At 46.1% G+C, this 18466-nt stretch overlaps 1 protein-coding gene across 21 annotated transcripts in view; it reads left to right on the forward strand.

Annotated features, from left to right (window-relative positions):
* The window catches only part of PPP6R3 (protein phosphatase 6 regulatory subunit 3), a 128637-nt gene that overhangs the window by 41905 nt on the left and 68266 nt on the right, over positions 1-18466 (forward strand). For 18 of the 21 annotated variants that reach the window (XM_019755615.2, XM_019755617.2, XM_019755619.2 and 15 more), the window contains one exon: positions 15471-15703. The exons of 2 other annotated variants lie outside the window; for them this stretch is intronic. In XM_019755615.2, coding sequence (XP_019611174.1) covers positions 15477-15703 — 227 coding nt within the window. In that variant the 5' untranslated portion in view covers positions 15471-15476. Of the gene's footprint in view, positions 1-15470; positions 15704-18466 lie in introns of those variants that run through there. One more of the 21 variants, XM_074336843.1, reaches the window with a different exon arrangement.

Below are 18466 nucleotides of genomic sequence, written 5' to 3' on the forward strand. Positions count from 1 at the left end.
ATGATGAGCAGAGTCCTTTGATGGGTTATATGCCCCGTTTGTGGTAAGACCCAGAGGAGAACTCAAAAAGTGCGCCCCGCTGCCGCCATTCCTATCTAGCCTTGTGATTTTAGGTTGCATTCATTAAGAAACATAAAGGTTTGAGCAAAAGCAAATTTCCAGACCCATGCATTGTTCAGTAGCAGTGGGTAAGGACTGTTCTCATTCAGAAAAATGTCATCCTTGGCCCTGAGCTCAAGAAGTTGCAACAAAACTTAACCGTTGATAAGCCATTTAAGCTGCTGTGTGATAGGACAAGTCGGGAACTAAAGATGGTTAAGTCCACGGGAGTAAATTAAGTTCAGTAATATCAAATTAATGTTGACATTACCAGTTCAGTAACATATGAGGAATTTTCAAATTCTCCCGAAGTGCCTGATGATGAAATTAGAAAGCATAACCATAAGCTTTAAACACTTAACATTTTCACAGGTTTTGGAAATTTGTCCAATTAGCCGGTTCTGCTTTACACATAATTTAACCACCGTCAGTTGTAGCACGTTATACAGATTCTACAGCAGTAGTAGTGATTTCATCTTTTCTCAGCTTCTCTGGAAACATGCTGCCTGTAGTTGTTTCAGGCGGGGACTGTTCATAGAGGCTAATTCTTCATCGCTTCAAACTCCCATATAAACGACAGCTGAGGTGTGTCAGTCAGACTGAACTCAGCAAGAATCAAAGGAAACTGGGCTTTGTTGCTTGGCTAGTAAGTCATTCAGAAACCAACTTTGAGCCTTCATTTTCATATTTTTTGTGTGTGAAGAAATTCTGCTGTTATCAGATACTCCATTTTAGATTCTGTAAGTTTTCTGAATGTTGCTTTCCTGTGAGTTGGGGCTACTGCAGTGACTGTTTAGTCTGGTCCTGCTGACACAGTGTATTTATTCTGTGAGCACCAGTATGTATGATGGCATGATACCCACCGCTCTGCCATCACATTCCACCGCGGAACAGTCTACATGCCACTGGGCCATAAGCACACATGTGAAGTCCAGTTTTCCTTCTCCGCTTTTGACATGTTGGGACTGCAGAGTGATGATAAAATGAAATCACATGTTGCAGTACGACACGTGGCCCTCTGGACACCGCTGAGTTACACCTGTGTTGCTGCTGTTTATAGAGCACCCGGTGAGCTGCAGTGCAAAGTCACGGGAGCACCACACATGGTGTCTGTCGCAGCTCCTGAGCTCTGCCCTGGTCGCATGAAAACAGCCAGAGACAGGCTGTAAATGAATGGTGTGGCTGTAAGCTCATAGACACCCAAATTTGAATTTCATAGAATTTGTACAAGTCATAGAATATTCTTTTGTTACCCCCTCAAACACACACACACACACACACACACACAGAGCTAAGAATGCCCCTTAAAAATAAGGGGCAGGTCAGACCTGGCAATCTCAGTACTGTACCCCCCAGGGGTCCCAGTTTCTGGAATTGGTTTACATGCTGATGGAAGAAAGAATGAGGTGAAAAGGGACCTGACCATGAACAGGTACCATAGTTGTTGGTTTGGTCAGTTGGATTTTTGTTTCTTTGTTTGCTTGTTTTTTGTTCGTTTTGTACACAGAATCTTAAGTGTATGCAGTCTTATCTTTGTATATGACTTGACAGGTTAGCGAATCTTTCGCAATATCTTGATTTCAGATTGAGCTTACATTATTAGAGCCCATACTAAGTGCCAGGGATTGTCCTAAGTGCTGTTATATTTTCTTTTCATAATTTCTTATTTTGTCATACATAGGTGTATGGTTTAAAAAGTTAAACAGTATCACAAGGTTTAGAACGAAAAATAACAGTCGTCTGTTCCTTTTCACCCATCCTGTCTCTTCCTCATCCCTCAATTACCCGCTGGGGGCTGCTACCTTCACCTCTTAGCCGTTTTCTCGTATTCACGTCCTTCCACATTTCTAAGTAAAATGTACGCCTGTAGGTAGCTATTTCTGATCTGTCTGACGTTTAACTATGAAGATGAAGGTTTATCTCTTATATGCACAACTCTCCCTCCCCCATCTTCCAACATAATTAAAGCACAACTTTGGTTAAAAATGAATATTAATTAGATGTATATTTTGGTTTATTACCCCTAAATCTCTGGCTTAATTTGCACGGTTCTCAGTGTGGTCACATGTGTCTGGCACATCGCCTCCTTGTCACATCCTGTCCAGAGCCCTCGGCCTCGTGCCTTCCTCTGGGCCGGTTCCTCTTGACTTCCCCGGGAGCTGCAGGTGTCCCCCTCACCTTTCTGCTGGCACTGTCTTTGTGTGCGTGTCCCTGGTTTCGTGTACGTCATGTCCTCCCCTCAGGCTTATTGCCGTGCTTCGATCAAGCGCGTTCTCCAGTAGCGTTCTGAAAAAGTGAATACATCTTTCAGACCTTTCGTGTCTGAAAACGGTTTTTGCCAAAATTGCTGTTGAGGAAGCTGAGGTCGTTTAGATTTCCATTCCTTTTCCAAGTCTTTCTCTGGCTAGAAAAGTGTGGCTACTCTTTATCTCCGGTGCCGAGGAACTTCACACCGCCTCAGAGGATCTGTTTCCCCACAGACTGTGATGGCATGTGCAGGTCCTGGGGGCAGAGTCACATTCTTTACCTCTGAGAATTATCTTTGTTTGTTTTGATGAGAGGGCTTGGTTGTGGATTCTAGTGTGTGCTTCTGAAACTTCTATTGCTTGGATGCTAGACTTCCTGAATTATTTCTCCATTGTCTGGCTTTTCGTAAACTTGTTGGCATTCTCCTTGGCTGCGGTTGCCTTTTCTTTGTCCTTTATTATTGTTAGAGAGTTTCCAGAGGAGTGGAGAACTGTGGGGTTCAGCCCACTGAGCGTCTGGAAGGTCGTGTCCACCTTTCTCTTTTCTCACCGAGGCTCCCTGTCAGGCCCCATGTAGCCAGGCCTTGCCGATGAGACGGGCTTGGAGAAGAGATTTGTCAGACTCCACAGCGATCACTTAGTGTGGCCTTCCTCTCCGGATCGGAAACGCCTCTGCCTTCCGTCGCCCTCCCGGAGGCTCCCCAGGCTTTACCGGCGCCCCTCCAGCCGCGGGCCCTGACCGTTAGCAAGTTCTGGCTTCTGCCCACAGCAGCCTGCTTTACCTCACAGCCTCTCGTTGTGGCCTGCGGAGCTCTGCTCGATGGTGTGAAAGAGCCGAGTGCTTATCACCCACGAACACGCCGGAGTCCTTTGGCCACCCTGGTCATCTCCTTGGGTGCCACGGTATTGCCCGGCATAGCATGGTCTACCCAGGGCAGGCTGCAGGATGAGGGCTTCCCGTGGGCCCAGGCGCCACTCATCACTGACCACACCCTGTCACTGCTCTGCTTAGTCACATCATAACGTGACTTGGCGTTGAGCTTGTCCTCAGCTGAAATCTTGGGACTTGTTTCTTTCTTCACTTGAACAGTTTTCTTACACCTGCCTGGTGCTCTGCCCCAAATGTGTTTTGTAGTTTTTATCTACAAAGGACTTTATCGGTGTTAAGTAAATTTCTCTTAGTTTCGTCATGTCAGTTTTTGAAGCTGATTCTCTCATGTTGTCTCTGCATTTTGATAAGCCTGCAGCATCATGGTGAGTCAACACTGATAGAGCCACTGGCCGCAGGAGCTGTGTCACCACCCAGCCAGCTTGTCTGTGAAGGGATTCTTTGCCCTGTACAGGCAGACACACGGTTCCCATTCGTGAGTGTCCTGAAAACCATTAGATTACAGGCTGGCCTCCTGCAGGCCGCAGCACACACACAGCTGGCCGGGGGCGGGCTTGGACTCTCAGTTACTGCTGCTCACCAGCTGTCCCCACACGGGCCGTGTGGCGGTGCGCCACACTGGAAAGAGCACAGACTGGAGCTCGACAGACAGGTTCGAGTCCCGATTCTGGCCAGCATGTGGACCAGCTCTGGTCTTTGATAGGTCATCGGACCTCTCAGCATCTTAGTTTTTCCATCTGCAGAATGAAGGGCTGTTGTGCGGTAGGGATGATGCATCTAAAGCGTCAAGTCCAGAGCCTAGTCTGTGATAGGCACCTTGTAGGTGGTAGCTGCTATCAACCATGCTTCTACTTCAGTTTTTTTAAAATAAATTTCATTGGGGAATATTGGGAGACAGTGTGTTTCTCCAGGGCCCGTCAGCTCCAAGTCCAGTCGTTGTCCTTCAGTCTAGTTGTGGAGGGCACAGCTCAGCTCCAAGTCCAGCTGCCGTTTTCAATCTTAGTTGCAGGGGGCGCAGCCCACCATCCCATACGGGAATTGAACCGGCAACCTTGTTGTTGAGAGCTTGCGCTCTAACCAACAGCCATCCGGCCGCCCCGCCGGCAGCTCAGCGGCAGCTCATTGTCTTCAATCTAGTTGTGGAGGGTGCAGCTCACTGGCCCATGTGGGAATTGAACCAGCAACCCTGCTGTTCAGCTCTAACCACCTGAGCCATCTGGCTGCTCACCATGTTTCTACTTTTAATAGGAAGTTCCAGTGTCAAGATAGGTAATGTTTTTGTGGAATCGCTAAAAGAGCTTGAAGGTTGCTTGTCATAAGGAGCTATCAAGACTCAAAACTATTCTCACATTCTGCACTGAACTTGTATCCCTGAGCCGACTGTTGAGTCCCTGAATCTGCTTTTCCTTTTCTTGTGCACGAGGGTGCACCCTGGTAGAACATTCGTGAAGGACAGCGCTTTCTGGACGCGCACAGTTCATCACTGCGGGTCTAGGAGCCTTGGAGAGAGCCCTGAATGCCTTATGGTCGTGCACGCACGGTCTCATGCAAGTTTGCTGGGTGAGCTTTTTTGACCAATTTGTGCATTCTGTCTTCTGTTACTGAATTTAGTTAGAGATTAACGAGGACAGTTAGCTCATTCTTAACCTGAAGCTTGTTTCTTTGGGACTTTTTTCCAGAAGTGTCTCAGTATGCTCTCGTGTACCTGATTTAGGAAGGCTGTGTTCTTGGGGCACCCTGTCTGTAACAGACACATGAATAATCAAGTGGCCACTGTCACTTGCTTCAGATTGGGTGACTCACAAACTGCTGATAAACTGCTTTCACTTAGTTAAAACTTAGTTGAATTGGATTTTCCAAGTGTTCCCCTCACTCCATGCTAGAGCAGAATTCCCTCCCTAGCTGAATTCCCTGTCATACTGTCCCTCACTTGCTCGGGACCCCCCTTCCTCCCTACAGTTTTAGAGACTTAAAAATGTCTTTGTTTTATTGCAGATAGAGGCTAGACTATTCATGTCGTATTTCTTCTTGCTCCCCAGTTACTTGTTACTTCTTTCACGTTTGTTGATGGTCCTACCTGGTTTCAGACAGTCAGAGAATCCTGAATGCTTGAGATGGAAAACCCTCTATCCACAGCCCATAAGAATTTTCTGATTTGACTTTGACATTTATTATACTCTCTTAGCTACACCCTCCCCTCCATCATGTGTGTATTTGAGTGCATGCATGCGTGTGTACACAGACACACAGACACACACACACACACACACAGGATGTCTAGATCCAACTGGGTTTTCCTTGTCTTTATTCCTTTGATCTCTGACAAGGTTCCTGTCAAATCTTGATTACCATTGTGTCATCCTCATTATTTGTCTTTTTTCGCCAACCCCCCAGTATCACTTAAAAACAAAAAACAAACAACAACAAAAAACCCAAAACTTTAAAAAAAAATAAGTCATGCTTTGCATATACTTGGACTGATGGAATTTATGCACAGAAATTCACGTACATTTAAGTTTTCATAACGAGAATTTGGGGAGGAACACATTACTTGTTCTAACGTGAACGAGGTGACCATAGAAAGGCTGGCTTTTCTTTGATTGGCAGTTGGCTTTTTAAATATAAAGGTGACGTGGGTGATAAGATCGTACCCCTCACCGTGTGGTATATGTGGAGTTGTCCCCGGTGTGGGGTAGGCATTCGCTTTCTGAAGGTCATGGATTTCCCAGGCCGCCCAGAATACCAAAGGCAAGCACCAGTTTGTATTGTCCGATAGCAAAGCACAGCCAGAAAGGAAGGATTAGGCTTGGAGGAGGCAGAATTATGGTTGAAATTGGCAGAGGAATGGTAATTTAGTGGGAAATCTCTGAGGGGACGCACTGGTTTTGAAAGTAGAGGCTTCTCAGGGCCTTGCCATGTTCTGTGAGTTCTTGAAAAAGCCTCTGGATTCTTCTGGGCTCGACCCTCTCCAGTCTGTCTTTCATGTTGCTGGCGGTTCTGTGTTTGAGCTGTAGCTCTGACCTTGTCGCTCATCCGCCTCTTCTCACCTCCTTCACTGCTCATGTCTGAGTGTGCTGTGTGGTCCCTGCGTGTCCCACCATCGTGGTCTCGCTTCAGCTCTCCGCCCTTCGCATACTTGGCCCTGCCCAGAACAGGTGAGTCCCCTTCCCCGTCTTGGCATCTGGAGGAGCAGAAGCTCTGTGGAAAGGATACTCGCTGCAGCATAAATGTCACGGCTGTGTCACTTTTCCTCTGCTTCTATGCAGATGTGTTTCTGTGTGTTACTGAAATCTGTTGCTTACTCTACTATAGATATTTTTAATGCGCATTTATCTCAGTTAGACTCACTGGTCCCCTCTTCGCTTCTGCAGCAAGCCCACTGCTCTGCTGAGCATTCACGCGTGGCCTTGTGTCCCTAACCTATTCCCAGTACCTCCTGAAAGGCTCTTTCTTCTTGTCATCAGGACATCCTCCCTGCTGTGAACTTGCCTGAAGCTGCTGCGTCTTCCTGCCCGTCCTCCGTGCTTGCTCCGCGTTTGCGGGCTCATTCCTCCTGGCCCGGACTCCTTTCTGCTTCTGCATCACCTCCCTTTGGAGGCCCGGCTTAGGCTGCAGGTGTAATGAAGTCTCTGGCCAGGCTCCCTTCTGTTGTGCTCCTTTCCACAGAGCAGGCTTGGAGTTTATCCTTTTTATTCTCTGTATTTTCTCTCTTCTGAGTTTTATTGTATTCAAGGGGCAGGGACCATTTATCATGTCACTCCTGTATTCCTCAGTACAGTGCATATTAGGCTTTACAAGTACCTGTTGCTTAGTATAGCACATAGTAAATGGATTTCAGTCCTTTATTTACTACTATGAAAGCTGAACTAGCAAAGAAAAAGCAGAGTAAAACGGAGAAAGATTCTAGAATATCTGGATGGTAGAAACATGTTAAATCGCTTTTAACACGTTCTTTGAAAGAAGCAGTTGCAGAGCAAACCCCATGGAGCGGGCTCTGCGCGTGTATCGCCCTTTTCTTTAAGGAAATCCGTTCCCTCCAGTGGACACTCATTATTGACTTACGTAATCCAGCCTTTTGGGGCGGGGGGCGGGGGCTGGTTCGACGGTTCAGAATGGATGCCTTTGCTGAGGGGACAAGCAGCCTCTGGGCGGACTTCGCCGTCCTTTGGGGTCCTTTTCCTTAGTACAGCGAGAGCTGCTTCAAGGCCAGCTCACTCCTTCCTGGGTCCCATCTTTGTACCTCTTCATGCGAAAATGAGAATGTTTGCCTCGGCCTTGGGCTTTGCTGTGAGGAGGAGGAGCTTGTCGTTAACTTACACCACTGACAGGTGACCTCCCTTCACAGTGACTCTGCATTCGCCTATTTATAGTTACTTTCCTCCCTGTCCCCTCCTTACTGCCGTGCCACTAGTGAGCAGCTGCCAACCCTTCTGGAGCCCAACAAAATTCCGCACTTGGGTCTTGTGAGACGCTGCCCACTGGGTTTCCCACATACCTGAATGTAAGCCCAGGGCGGGGGCCTGCGGCTCCAGGTATAGGCCTCTGGCAGGAGCAGGTGAGCCAGGAAGAACGGCCTTCCAGCCGCGCACCTGTTCACATCCTGTTCCCAGGTCTCCTGTGCCTGCTGTGGGGGAATAAGCAAGTTTTGAATCTGAATGGCGGCCATGAAGGCTCTGTTTTCAGTTTTCTCCCGGACGAGTAGGGTGTCTAGGGTTTTCTTTGTTTTTAATACATTAAACAAACAACATTGTTTCCCAACGTGTTTGAATCACCTAGGCATTTTTTTTCTTCTTTGTGTATTTTTGAATTAGCTTATAAAATGAAATAAATACACCTATTTTAAAATGTGAGTAGGTATATCTAAATCAGTGACAAGCCACTTGTGGCCTGCCTGATTTAAGATCTCGCCCTCTTCATCATTTCAAGGCAAAGAATTTGAAGACTTCTTTTTATTCCTACAAATATTCCTAGGTTTAGAGCAGGGTGTCCAAACTTTTTTCAACGTTTTTCACCAAGGGCCATATGCGGTAAAATACACAAACAGCCAGGCCACTCACTCGAGGTGAAGTACGTATTGCCTCACCTGGTTTATTTAAGTAAACTAAATACATTTTTGGAATTTGCTGCGGGCCAATAAAAAACGGATTGCGGGCCGCAGTTTGGACACCCCTGGTTTAGAGGCTAAAAAGCGGTTCTTGTTTTCTTGTGACCTGCTTTTTTGAGTTGAAGAATGTTCAATTGCTATATATATAAAAATAATACGATTTTGCATGTACGTTTATATTTTAGAAGAAAGGAAAATTGGCTGTTGTGTGGAAAAGGTGGTTAACTGTTGATGTTGGCTGTCGAAGGAGATGGGGGGGCTATTTTAGTATCAGGAGAGAAACTGAGTCATAATTGTAGTAATTATATAATTAGACCTGTTTTGTCCAATACAGCAGCCGAATGTGACTTTTTAAAACCTTGTTAGACATGTTTGTTACAAGTGCTGTTGCAAGATGGGTTTTACTTCATTCCCTGAACTAACGCTGTCTGAACACATGTTGCATGTAGATTGGTTAGAAACATCTTTATTAGAAGTGTTATAAAAACCATCACTACTTTTATTACAGCCTGGGTATCACTTATAGTCCCTGAAATTACACTCTTAAATGCTGCTTGTCAGTCGCTTTGTTAGAAGCACATTACAGATGTGACTTGAGTACCGTGTTTCCCCAAAAATAAGACCTAGCCGGACAATCAGCTCTAATGCGTCTTTTGGAGCAAAAATTAATATAAGACCGGGTATTATATTACTTGGGGAAACACAGGACTTGAAATGTGGCTGGTCCAAACTGAGATGTACTGTAAGTATAAAATACACCCAGATTTTAAGACTTAGTACTAAAAGAATTGCATGTTGAAATAATGTTTGGATATGTGAAGTTAGATCAAATACACTATTAAAATTAATTTTGCCAGTTTCTTTGACCTTTTTGATGTGGCTCCTAGAAACGTTACACTTACATGTGGCTTCCGTTGTGACTTGGGTGATATTTGTATTAGCTCCCCCCGCTTGGGTGGTGGGTGGGGCCAGCCACTGGGCAGCGGTGGTGAGAGGGGCCTGGGGCATGCGGCAGAGAGACGAACTGCAGGTGTGTGGGAGCTTGAACTTGGGCCATGTGCTTGCATGCCTTTGTATAAGTCATGAAAAAAAACTGCACTGCAAATATCCTCCTTCATAGCACATTTTAAAGAAACAGTATTAAATATTTATGACACATTTTGTTGTTTTAACTCTTTCCCATGTGTTATCTTAGGTGGGAGCAGCTGCTTCTCCTATTTTTGTTGTTTGTACCCCGTGTGTTTAGGTAACTGCAGTTATTTAAACCAGAAATACCTTATGCAAGTCTATTGCATGACTGCGCATGACAGCAAATACTCACTTAGGATTTGGGGTCTTAGGGACCCCCGTGGGGCCGGTTATGGACTGGTGTAGGTGGGGCTGGCTTCGTGGGTGTGTAGCCCGGGCATCTCTCTCTCAGGACCCCATGCTCAGCGGCGTTTGCTTTAAGCTCGCTGTTGCTGTCTCGAATACTTCATAATCTTTGGACCTTTTGCCCGGGCCCCAGCCAGTCCTGGGTACAGGCGTCCCATAGTTCATAGCAGCGTGTAGACTTGGGGTTTTGCCGAGTACAGCTATCCTACTTGGATAGAAAATTGCTCAATTCAAACAGTTTGAATTCAGAGTTTATATGCGTAGCACATTTTGCATCTTAAATTCATTCAAGTTCTTCTTGTCATTCCCACAGTTTGCTTTTCATTTGTAGGTAGGATGATTAGCGTTTGTTTTCTTCAGAGTTCTAATAGTTTATCTGTTAGCATGTTTGTGGTGTCAGTTTTTTTGGGCCCCTGTTGGAAAGTGATATCATATGTTAATGTCTGCTTCTGTCCTGTCGGAAGAAAACCCACTCATATCAGCTTGTCCACAGGGAGTTTCTGAAATAAACAGTCACATGTTTGCAAAGCATGCTTTTCCTGTTTCTCATGGGTGTATAATTATTTGAATTACTTACTGCACTTTGTCACACACGATCAGCAATGGTTTCAGCCCAGGGTGGCAGTGCAGGAGTCTGGAAGCTTGCTGGAGAGGCTCGGGCCGGAGCCCTGCTTTACTGACTCAGAACGAGACCCCTCGGTGTTTCCTGTGCCCATGAAAGGCTGGGAAGCGCTGGTTCGAAGCTCACTGGCTCTAGTGGGGGACGTGCTCATTGCCCCGGAGCTGCCATTCGCCCAGTTCCTGGATGTTATTCCTACTTTCTTGGGGTTTCTCACTGGCTCCTTGCAACCAGTTTCCCTGGGAGGGCACTGCCACTTAGGGAGGAGGTTGCTTTCCCGAGGCCTCAGGGCCAGCCTGGCTTTGGCGTCCGCGTCTGGTTCAGATGCTTGCTAGTCAGTCCTAACAAGGTTTGGGGGGAAATGGTGTGTCTGTGGTGAAAGCCAGGGGGTGTAGGTGCTTTACATAAACCACACTCGGGCCCTTACTGAATATACTCGACCACAGCAGCGCCTGGGCAGATTCTGTGGACAGACTGGTGTTCTTGTCACGCCTCTTGCAGATGACTTGCCAGTTGGTGTGTCCTAGGGAAAGGGTCACACCTTTCCTTTCAGAAACCAAGTGTCACTGCCTAACTGCTGTGAAGTAGAGGTACCTGGGCCCAGATTTTGCTTCTGAGGATGGTATTTCAGTAATTTCAGAGGACCCTTAATTAAAGCAGTTGATCTGAGATGAATAGGGTTAGGGATCCTTTGGTCCTGTTTTGCATATATACGAGTAAGATGGTAATTTTCACTTGTGTCTTAAGATTTGGGGAAGGTAGAAAACAGCAGAGGCTGGCATCTATCTATGACATCGAGTAACAGGTAACTCCCTGGTGACCTGCCGATCTAACCTTCAGCCCCTTTTGGAGAAAACCCTATTTTCAGTCTATTTTGATCAATTATGTACATATGTAGCCTGGGTATGGATTTTAAAGTGTATTTATGTCCTGAAAATGAACTTTTGGAGTTCTGACTCCTTGCAGGGTGTTTTTGAGTATCTTAAAGTAGGTATGTTTTTCAGAGGACTCTGTTTTACCTCAGGCCCCTGGGCAGTTGAACTTTGTAACTATTAGTTCACCCCTTGCTTGTTTCTATTTCAAAGGGCACAAACGAAAACCAGGGCCAAGCCAGGGATAACTAATTTACCACTTTCCAGTCAATTTGCTGTTTGGCTGAAAGATAAAATACATAATGTTTGTTTTAGGTGTCACTACTGTGGTTTTATTTTTAAGTTTGTATTAAAATGCAAAATGGAAATGTGTATTTCCAAGTGTTCTCACTTGAATGACAATGCTATTCCAATTCAGGATCGTAGAAAGCAAAAGGCATTTTAAAAGATAGTTGCTAAAGAATTCATTTTCTTGTGTTTAATAAGCATAATAACAGCGAAGTCAGACTTGGGGATTTAGAGGAGCTGGTTGGTCAGGTAGGCCCTCTGCTCTGCTGGACACACACAGCAGGTGTGCACCGGCTCGTGTACCCCGTTTCCCCCGTTTCCCCGAAAAGACGACCTAGCCGGACCATCAGCTCTAATGCATCTTTTGGAGCAAAAATTAATGTAAGACCCAGTCTTATTTTACTAAGACCGGGTAATATGATACGATATGGTATGATATGATATACTACCAGGTCTTATATTAATTTTTGCTCCAAAGACGCATTAGAGCTGATTGTCTGGCTAGGTCTTATTTTCGGGGAAACACGGTGACACAGCCTAGGGCAGCCGTCAGGTTGGCAGGCAGCCTTCTCCCCTGTGGTGATGGGGCAGCTGCACCTCCTTTTTCAGCTCTGCCTTCACTTAGGGCCTGGTTTGTCCTCCGCATCCGGCTCCGTGCAGCGGGGGAGGGCACAGGGAGGTGGTTCACAGCACATTGGGGAAAACTGCGTTACGTGGCCGTACCTGCCTGCCTGAGAAGTTGGCAGTGTGGTCTAGTGAGTGCCCACGGAGAGGAGTGTGGATCTGGTAGACAATCCCTCCCTGTTGAGCAAGGGACGCTGAACTTTTTCTGTAAAGTACCAGAGAGTAAATATTTTAGGCTTTGTGGGCTACATATGGTCCCTGTCGATTATTCTCCTCATTTCCTAAAACAACCCGTTAAGAATATCAGCGTCATCTTAACTAGCAGGCTGGAGCTGGGTTTGGTCTTTGGACCACAGTTTGCCAATTTCTGCTTCCATTTCATCACTACTAATTACCAGTCTTTTTTATAAATCTAGTATTTAGTGAGTTATCTTTATAATGGTAACATTTTGGAAGTTGGATTTTATTTGAGGATAGATATGATTATTATGTCTTGATCCATAATTTAGAAGTATGACTTAATCTATAGTTTGTAGGTGTTATAGTTTATTTTTGATGGATGTGAGTGTATATCTTGTCTATAATTAGCCAATAGTTAGGGCTTGATACCAGATTTACATTTTTTGTGATTTCTTACTTAGTATTTTCCATTATACTTCATACAAGGGATTACAGAAAAAGTAAAAAGATGTTACTTTAAATGAGACGTAATTTTTTAAAAAGGTTTCAGGCTAAATTATTAACTATGTTCAGTTTTCTGACTTCAGGTGGAGAGCCCATTCGATCATAGGAAATTTGGCCGATAGACCAAAGTGGCACATACTGACCTGATAATGTTAGGGCCCGGGCTGTGGGAAGGTGTTTTAACACACCTGGTAGCTTTTCAGTCAGTGACTTTACTGACGTATTTAAACTAAGTAGAAGGAACTATTTTGTCAGTCTGTAGACATCCTAGGATCAAAGTTTCCACGACCAATTTTGAAGGCAAGGTGGACGGACATGATTGTTCTCGAAGGTCGTGTTGCTACTTAAGCAGGGAGCGGTGTGAGCGCATGTATGCGAGGCGTCTCCACGGCCGGGCTGCGGCCCTGTCAGTGGGCCGCTGTGCTGGGTGCACCATTTCAGTCATCGCAGGCTTTATATTGAGTGTGGGGAAGAGTGGAAAGAAGGTGGACTCTCTTCAGAATTTGTGATTTTAGAAACACGGGAGCGAGCCGAGCCGTTGCCGCTGACAGCCCGGAGCAAGGGAGGCGTCTCCCCTCCTCTGGGAGGGCTGGAAACCTGCTTCTCTTCTTTCCCCCTTGGGAGTTACCTTTGGTAGCCCTTTGTCTTTTTTGCTCCTTGTCAGTTTTACTAGGATAAAATGACACAATACGGGTGTTTTATTGTTATTGGTTTGCCATTTTCCGCAAATCTGAACACCAAAAAAGCATTTACGCATAAGATTTATTTCCACTGTCCTTTTCCCCAAACTTCCTGCTTGTTACGTGTATGGATATCATCTTTGCCATTATTTCCTAGTTCCTTCGTAATTGCTTTGGGTGCAAGTGGGTTGCTCTTGGGTTTGAAATATATGCGTTTCTTTCCTTCGCTGGCAGACGTGCTACGGAGCTAATGGGCTCTGCCGCTCCTCGTCTTGGAGGAGGGACGTCACTGTTGGCGAGTAGTGGGGGTGACTGGCTCTGCGGGGAGTTGTGACGTTGCTTCTCTAGCATGTCCTGTGATGTCTTCTGTACGATATTATTGGCCTGCTCATCAAGAGGTAAGAGACAGCTGGGCCTGATGTTGTGGGCCACTGCTTTGTGTCGTGCCGGCGAGCGCCGTGGTGACGGCAGCGCGGGTCAGGCCAGCCTGCACGCCGGCTTCTCACCCCGCCCGGCCTGGGTCTGTTGTTGCCCGGTGATGACAGCATGTTGCTTTATGTCTCTTTCGAAACAGTTCAAGATTTTTTTTTTTTAGCAGACAACTAATGTAACACCGTATTTCTTACCTAAAACTGGTTCCCTGAAGGAGTCCTTTTCTTTCTGAGTTTCCTTAAAACTGTGCTTTATTTTAAACGCTGCTCTTACGTGGACTTCTGGTGAGGTCCGGTGACGTGGATGTGCCCTCACACACCCGCGAGTGACCTGCCATGGAGCACAGGTCGTTCTGCTGCTCTATTGCTGGGTTGATCTGTTTGACTAGCAGCATAAATAAATGTTGCCCTCCGTGATCTCTAGTTTAAAGAATACTCTTGAGCACATGTTCATGAAAGTATCAAACATCCCCACCCGATCTCCTACTGTGGTTGATTTAGCAAACTACATACTTTGAAAAATGTATGTGTGCTGTCTGTCCATAGGTGACGACCTTTTGCAGTTTCCTTCCTTTTACCCAGGCTGGTTCCGCGCAGGATTTTAAATGAGCACATGTGGATATTGGCTTGCTCTTGGTGCTAATGGGGCCACTTCTCCAGGTGGTTACATGGAATAAGTATGTGTCTTACCCCCTGCTTCAGGACTTCTGCAGTGACTACCTTTGACAGACGTGACTTTTGAATGGTCCTGTCCCTAGTCAGACCTTTGTCATCTTGTTCTCAGGAATGGCCTGTGAGATTGTCTCGTCATGGCAGCTTTAGATCATACAGTGGACCCTGTGTTTCCTATTTCCGGTCGTTTCCAATAAGCACCTCCTTTAACTCTGTAACTTGAAGAAGACAAATTTGGTTGTTTTCCTGGTTGAGGGACAGGAGGCAGAGGCAGGAACAGTGTATGTGGCGTGGTGGAGTGATCATGGTAAGTCAAGTGTTCTTCCTTGCAATTGAGAACTGGTGTCTCTCATTCCTCAAGAATGAGGTTCCGGCTTTTTAGTTTTTAATTAAGAATTGACATGGGCTTTACCATATTACGGCTTTCGGCTGTGAAAGTGCTGTCAGTGGCTGATAGTACTGCTGGCTGTGGTGTGTTTATTTAACTCTAGTGTTCTCAAGACTGCCCGACACCGAGGTCTCAGGACTTGGCATTTGCTGCTGAACATACGACTTCTGTGGAAGAATCTGTTTTCTGCCCTTCAGAAAGGGTGTTCTTTCTTCCTTTCCCGGCATTCGTAACAAAGTGTGGATGGGCTCATTTTGCAGGTTAAAACCCCAACTAGTAGCGTTCTTTCAGCATTTTCTCGTCCATTTTTTGTGACCAATAAAACTATTTCTTTTCTGAGGAGAAAACTCTTGCTTGATTTTACTTACTTAGGAAGTATCTTATAGGTTCAGCATGAAACTTTATTTGTGGCATTTTAGACTGTAAAACTAAACTGCAATTTGAAAAATTAACATGTGAATTTGAAATTTTATTTGAAATACTCTCTGCATTTTGTTTAGACCAGCATGTTCTGGAAATTTGATCTGCACTCATCATCCCACATAGACACACTCCTAGAAAGAGAAGATGTAACACTGAAGGAGTTAATGGATGAGGAAGACGTGTTACAGGAATGTAAAGCCCAGAACCGCAAACTGATAGAGTTTCTGTTAAAAGCAGAATGTCTGGAAGATTTAGTCTCATTCGTTATAGAAGAACCACCTCAAGACATGGATGAAAAGATCAGATACAAGTAAGAAAATTCAATCTTCTCTTTAGGGTGGGACTGAGTGAAGTGGGGTAGAAATTCATTCTTGTCGTCCAGCGATTCCCCACGGCCCAGTGGAGCACAGAACGCACTCCAGAGCCAAGTCCAGTGAGACGACGAGGTTGTAAAAATGAGCGTTCTGTATTCCACTCAGGTTCTGTGGGAGGGCAAAGTGCTTTATAAATAGCGATGCAGTTTCTTAAAATAGTAAGACGATCCAAGTAAGTATTTTCTCTGCAAATAGAAAGATGGAGGTTATGTGTCCATCCAAGCTCACACAGCGAATGAGCCAGAGCTTGGGTTATGAAGAGCGTTGCTGATAAATTAATAAATTCTGACCTTTTGTTAACTGCAAATAAGGGTGTGGGTCTTGGTCAATGTTGGTGTGACTGAATTTAAGCAGGTGACACCATGGGTGACCCCAGTGCGTTTGTCTACTCGTCGCTGGCTTCACCTGCTCACACGCAGAATGCTAGCACGGGATCCTTTCTCACTGTGTCTTGTAACACTGTACACAGACCTCGGAAACTGTGAGCTTTCCATGTGGGATTAAAGGATTGGGGTTTCAGTTAGTTATTTTTCCATTTCCAACTCTATTGAAATATTTGGCTTCCCCCCCCGCCCCCCCGAAAATAGAACAATTTCAGGAACAAAAATTGATTGATTATGTATTAAATCAACTTAATGCAGTAGGGAGCATTGTGGTTTTTAGTAGGTTCTCCCTTGCCCTGCCTCTCCCAGTCTGTCCACTCTTTTTGGGTATCTTTGCATTTCTTTGCGGTGAGAATTTTGCTGTCAGGGAAATAATACTAATGCTTTCAAGTTGCTGGTGGCTTGGACCTTCAAGGATGTCATGTTCTCTGCCAGCCATGAAGATTGGCAGCTAGCGTTCAGTGACAGCCTCCACTCAGAGACCAGTGTCTTAACAAAGAAGAGGAAAGACATTTGGCAGCAGAAATACTAGCATATGCCCATCCCACAAAAGCTAGACACTTGGCTGCTTTGGAACTCCCGGCACAGTGAGCCAGCAAGTACGGGGGCTGCCTGTCGTGGGGCCTCCCTGGAAGAAGGCAGTGTGATGGGGACGTGCCCTCCTGGGGTCGGTCCCTCCTGTGCTGGGTGCAGCAAATACCTCTTTAACTGGGAAGAGTGCGCACACCTTATGGAAAGTGCTTATTTTGCCAGAAAGTCGTCACTGCTTTTGTGGTATTGCCACGCCAGTGGTATTTTTCTTTTTTCCCTCTTTTTGTGCTACGTTTGAAGTTGCAAGAGCAGGTTTGCCTCCCTGGACACAGCCTCTGGGTGGCACCATTTCAAGGGAGCGTAACTTGGCCGGGCAGAGCAGTTCTCTGCTGGGCTTCTGGCTTGTGTGTAACGTACACACGGCTGGGTGATACGAGCCGCTGGATTAGTGCAGCGAGGTCTTTCAGAGCGTCGGAAAGCTTTTCAGGGGGAAGGTTGCTGGTAGTTAACCTAGGGAATCTAGGCTGCTGTTTTGTTTTCTGAAGTTCAGAGCTATGTATTAGTCACACATGTGGATTAAACCCATCACTGTTCTACTTAATTCAGTAATCAGGTGCAGCATGTTCAGGGATGGTCATACCGTAACCTTTGTCATCTTAATGACAGATGTCTCTGATTTTAAATAATTTAGTATAAGTTTAAACCAACAGAGCTTTAACAATAGGTCCTTAAGCAGAACTATAAATTCAGAAGCTGAAATGCTGTTGCTTGGGTCAGGGTCCCCACTGAGGGGCTGCGGAGCGGCCTGAGGCAAGAGGAGAACCAGGGTGGAAGGAGAGAAGGGACAGTGGGCCGGGCTGTGCCCACGCACCAAGTAGCCATTGGGGTTTGCCTCACGGAGCACACGGGCGCTGTGAGGAAGAATTGGAGACAGACGCCTCTTTCAAGGAGTTTCCTAGAAAGGGAGCAGAGGAGAAAGTGGGAGCCACGGGCAGATGTGGAATCAGGAGAGCGGTGGGTGTTGGTTGTTTTTCCTAGATGCGGGAAACGACGGTCTGTGTTTCGGGGCTGCTGAGACTGACACCCCCAGAGGGAAATGACGATGGTATCTAGGAATGTGAGCTCTAGTGCGTGCAGTGCTTGAGTAGGTGGGGGGTGGGCTAAGGAGACAAGTCGGGGTAGCGTTGGGAGCAAGGCCAGCTCCCCTATAGGGAGAGGAGGAAGGGGCCCACATGCGGGTCGGGGTGCAGTTGGCGGGGCTCTCTCCTGATTGCCTCTGTGTCCTCGGTACAAAGGAAGGAAGTGAGGTGAGAGCGTGTGGTTGGGTAGGAGGAGAGGAGGCCTTCGGGTGTTCTAGAAGCTTATTTAGTGTTAAAGAGGGCGGGAGCGAGAGAGTAGCCCCAGCCTGTCCAGAACCAGAACCTTGAGCCTGTTGTGTAGTGCCCCATATTCATGCTGCTTTAGCCAGATCATACCTTGGAGTCACCTGTGGGAAAATAGGTGAAAAGGCATGAAAAATGTAAAAAGATGTCCGTGACTTCCTGGACCTTCTGCATCAAAATTTGGGGAATGCACCCTACACGTTTGGTTCACAGCTGGGATTGAGGTCTGCTACCTTTTACCAATCCTTTCTTAGCCAGCAGCTTTCAAGCTGGGGCACTTGACACAGCGTGCCCCCCATTCCCCATAGCAGCATGTCAGCAGTTTTATAAAGAGGAATAAAAACAGCCAGCATTCACTTAGCCCAGGCCTTCTCAGTATTTTGTATATATTACCCTCCCACGT

Source organism: Rhinolophus sinicus, linkage group LG06, assembly GCF_036562045.2.
Source record: "Rhinolophus sinicus isolate RSC01 linkage group LG06, ASM3656204v1, whole genome shotgun sequence".
Lineage (NCBI taxonomy): Eukaryota > Metazoa > Chordata > Mammalia > Chiroptera > Rhinolophidae > Rhinolophus > Rhinolophus sinicus.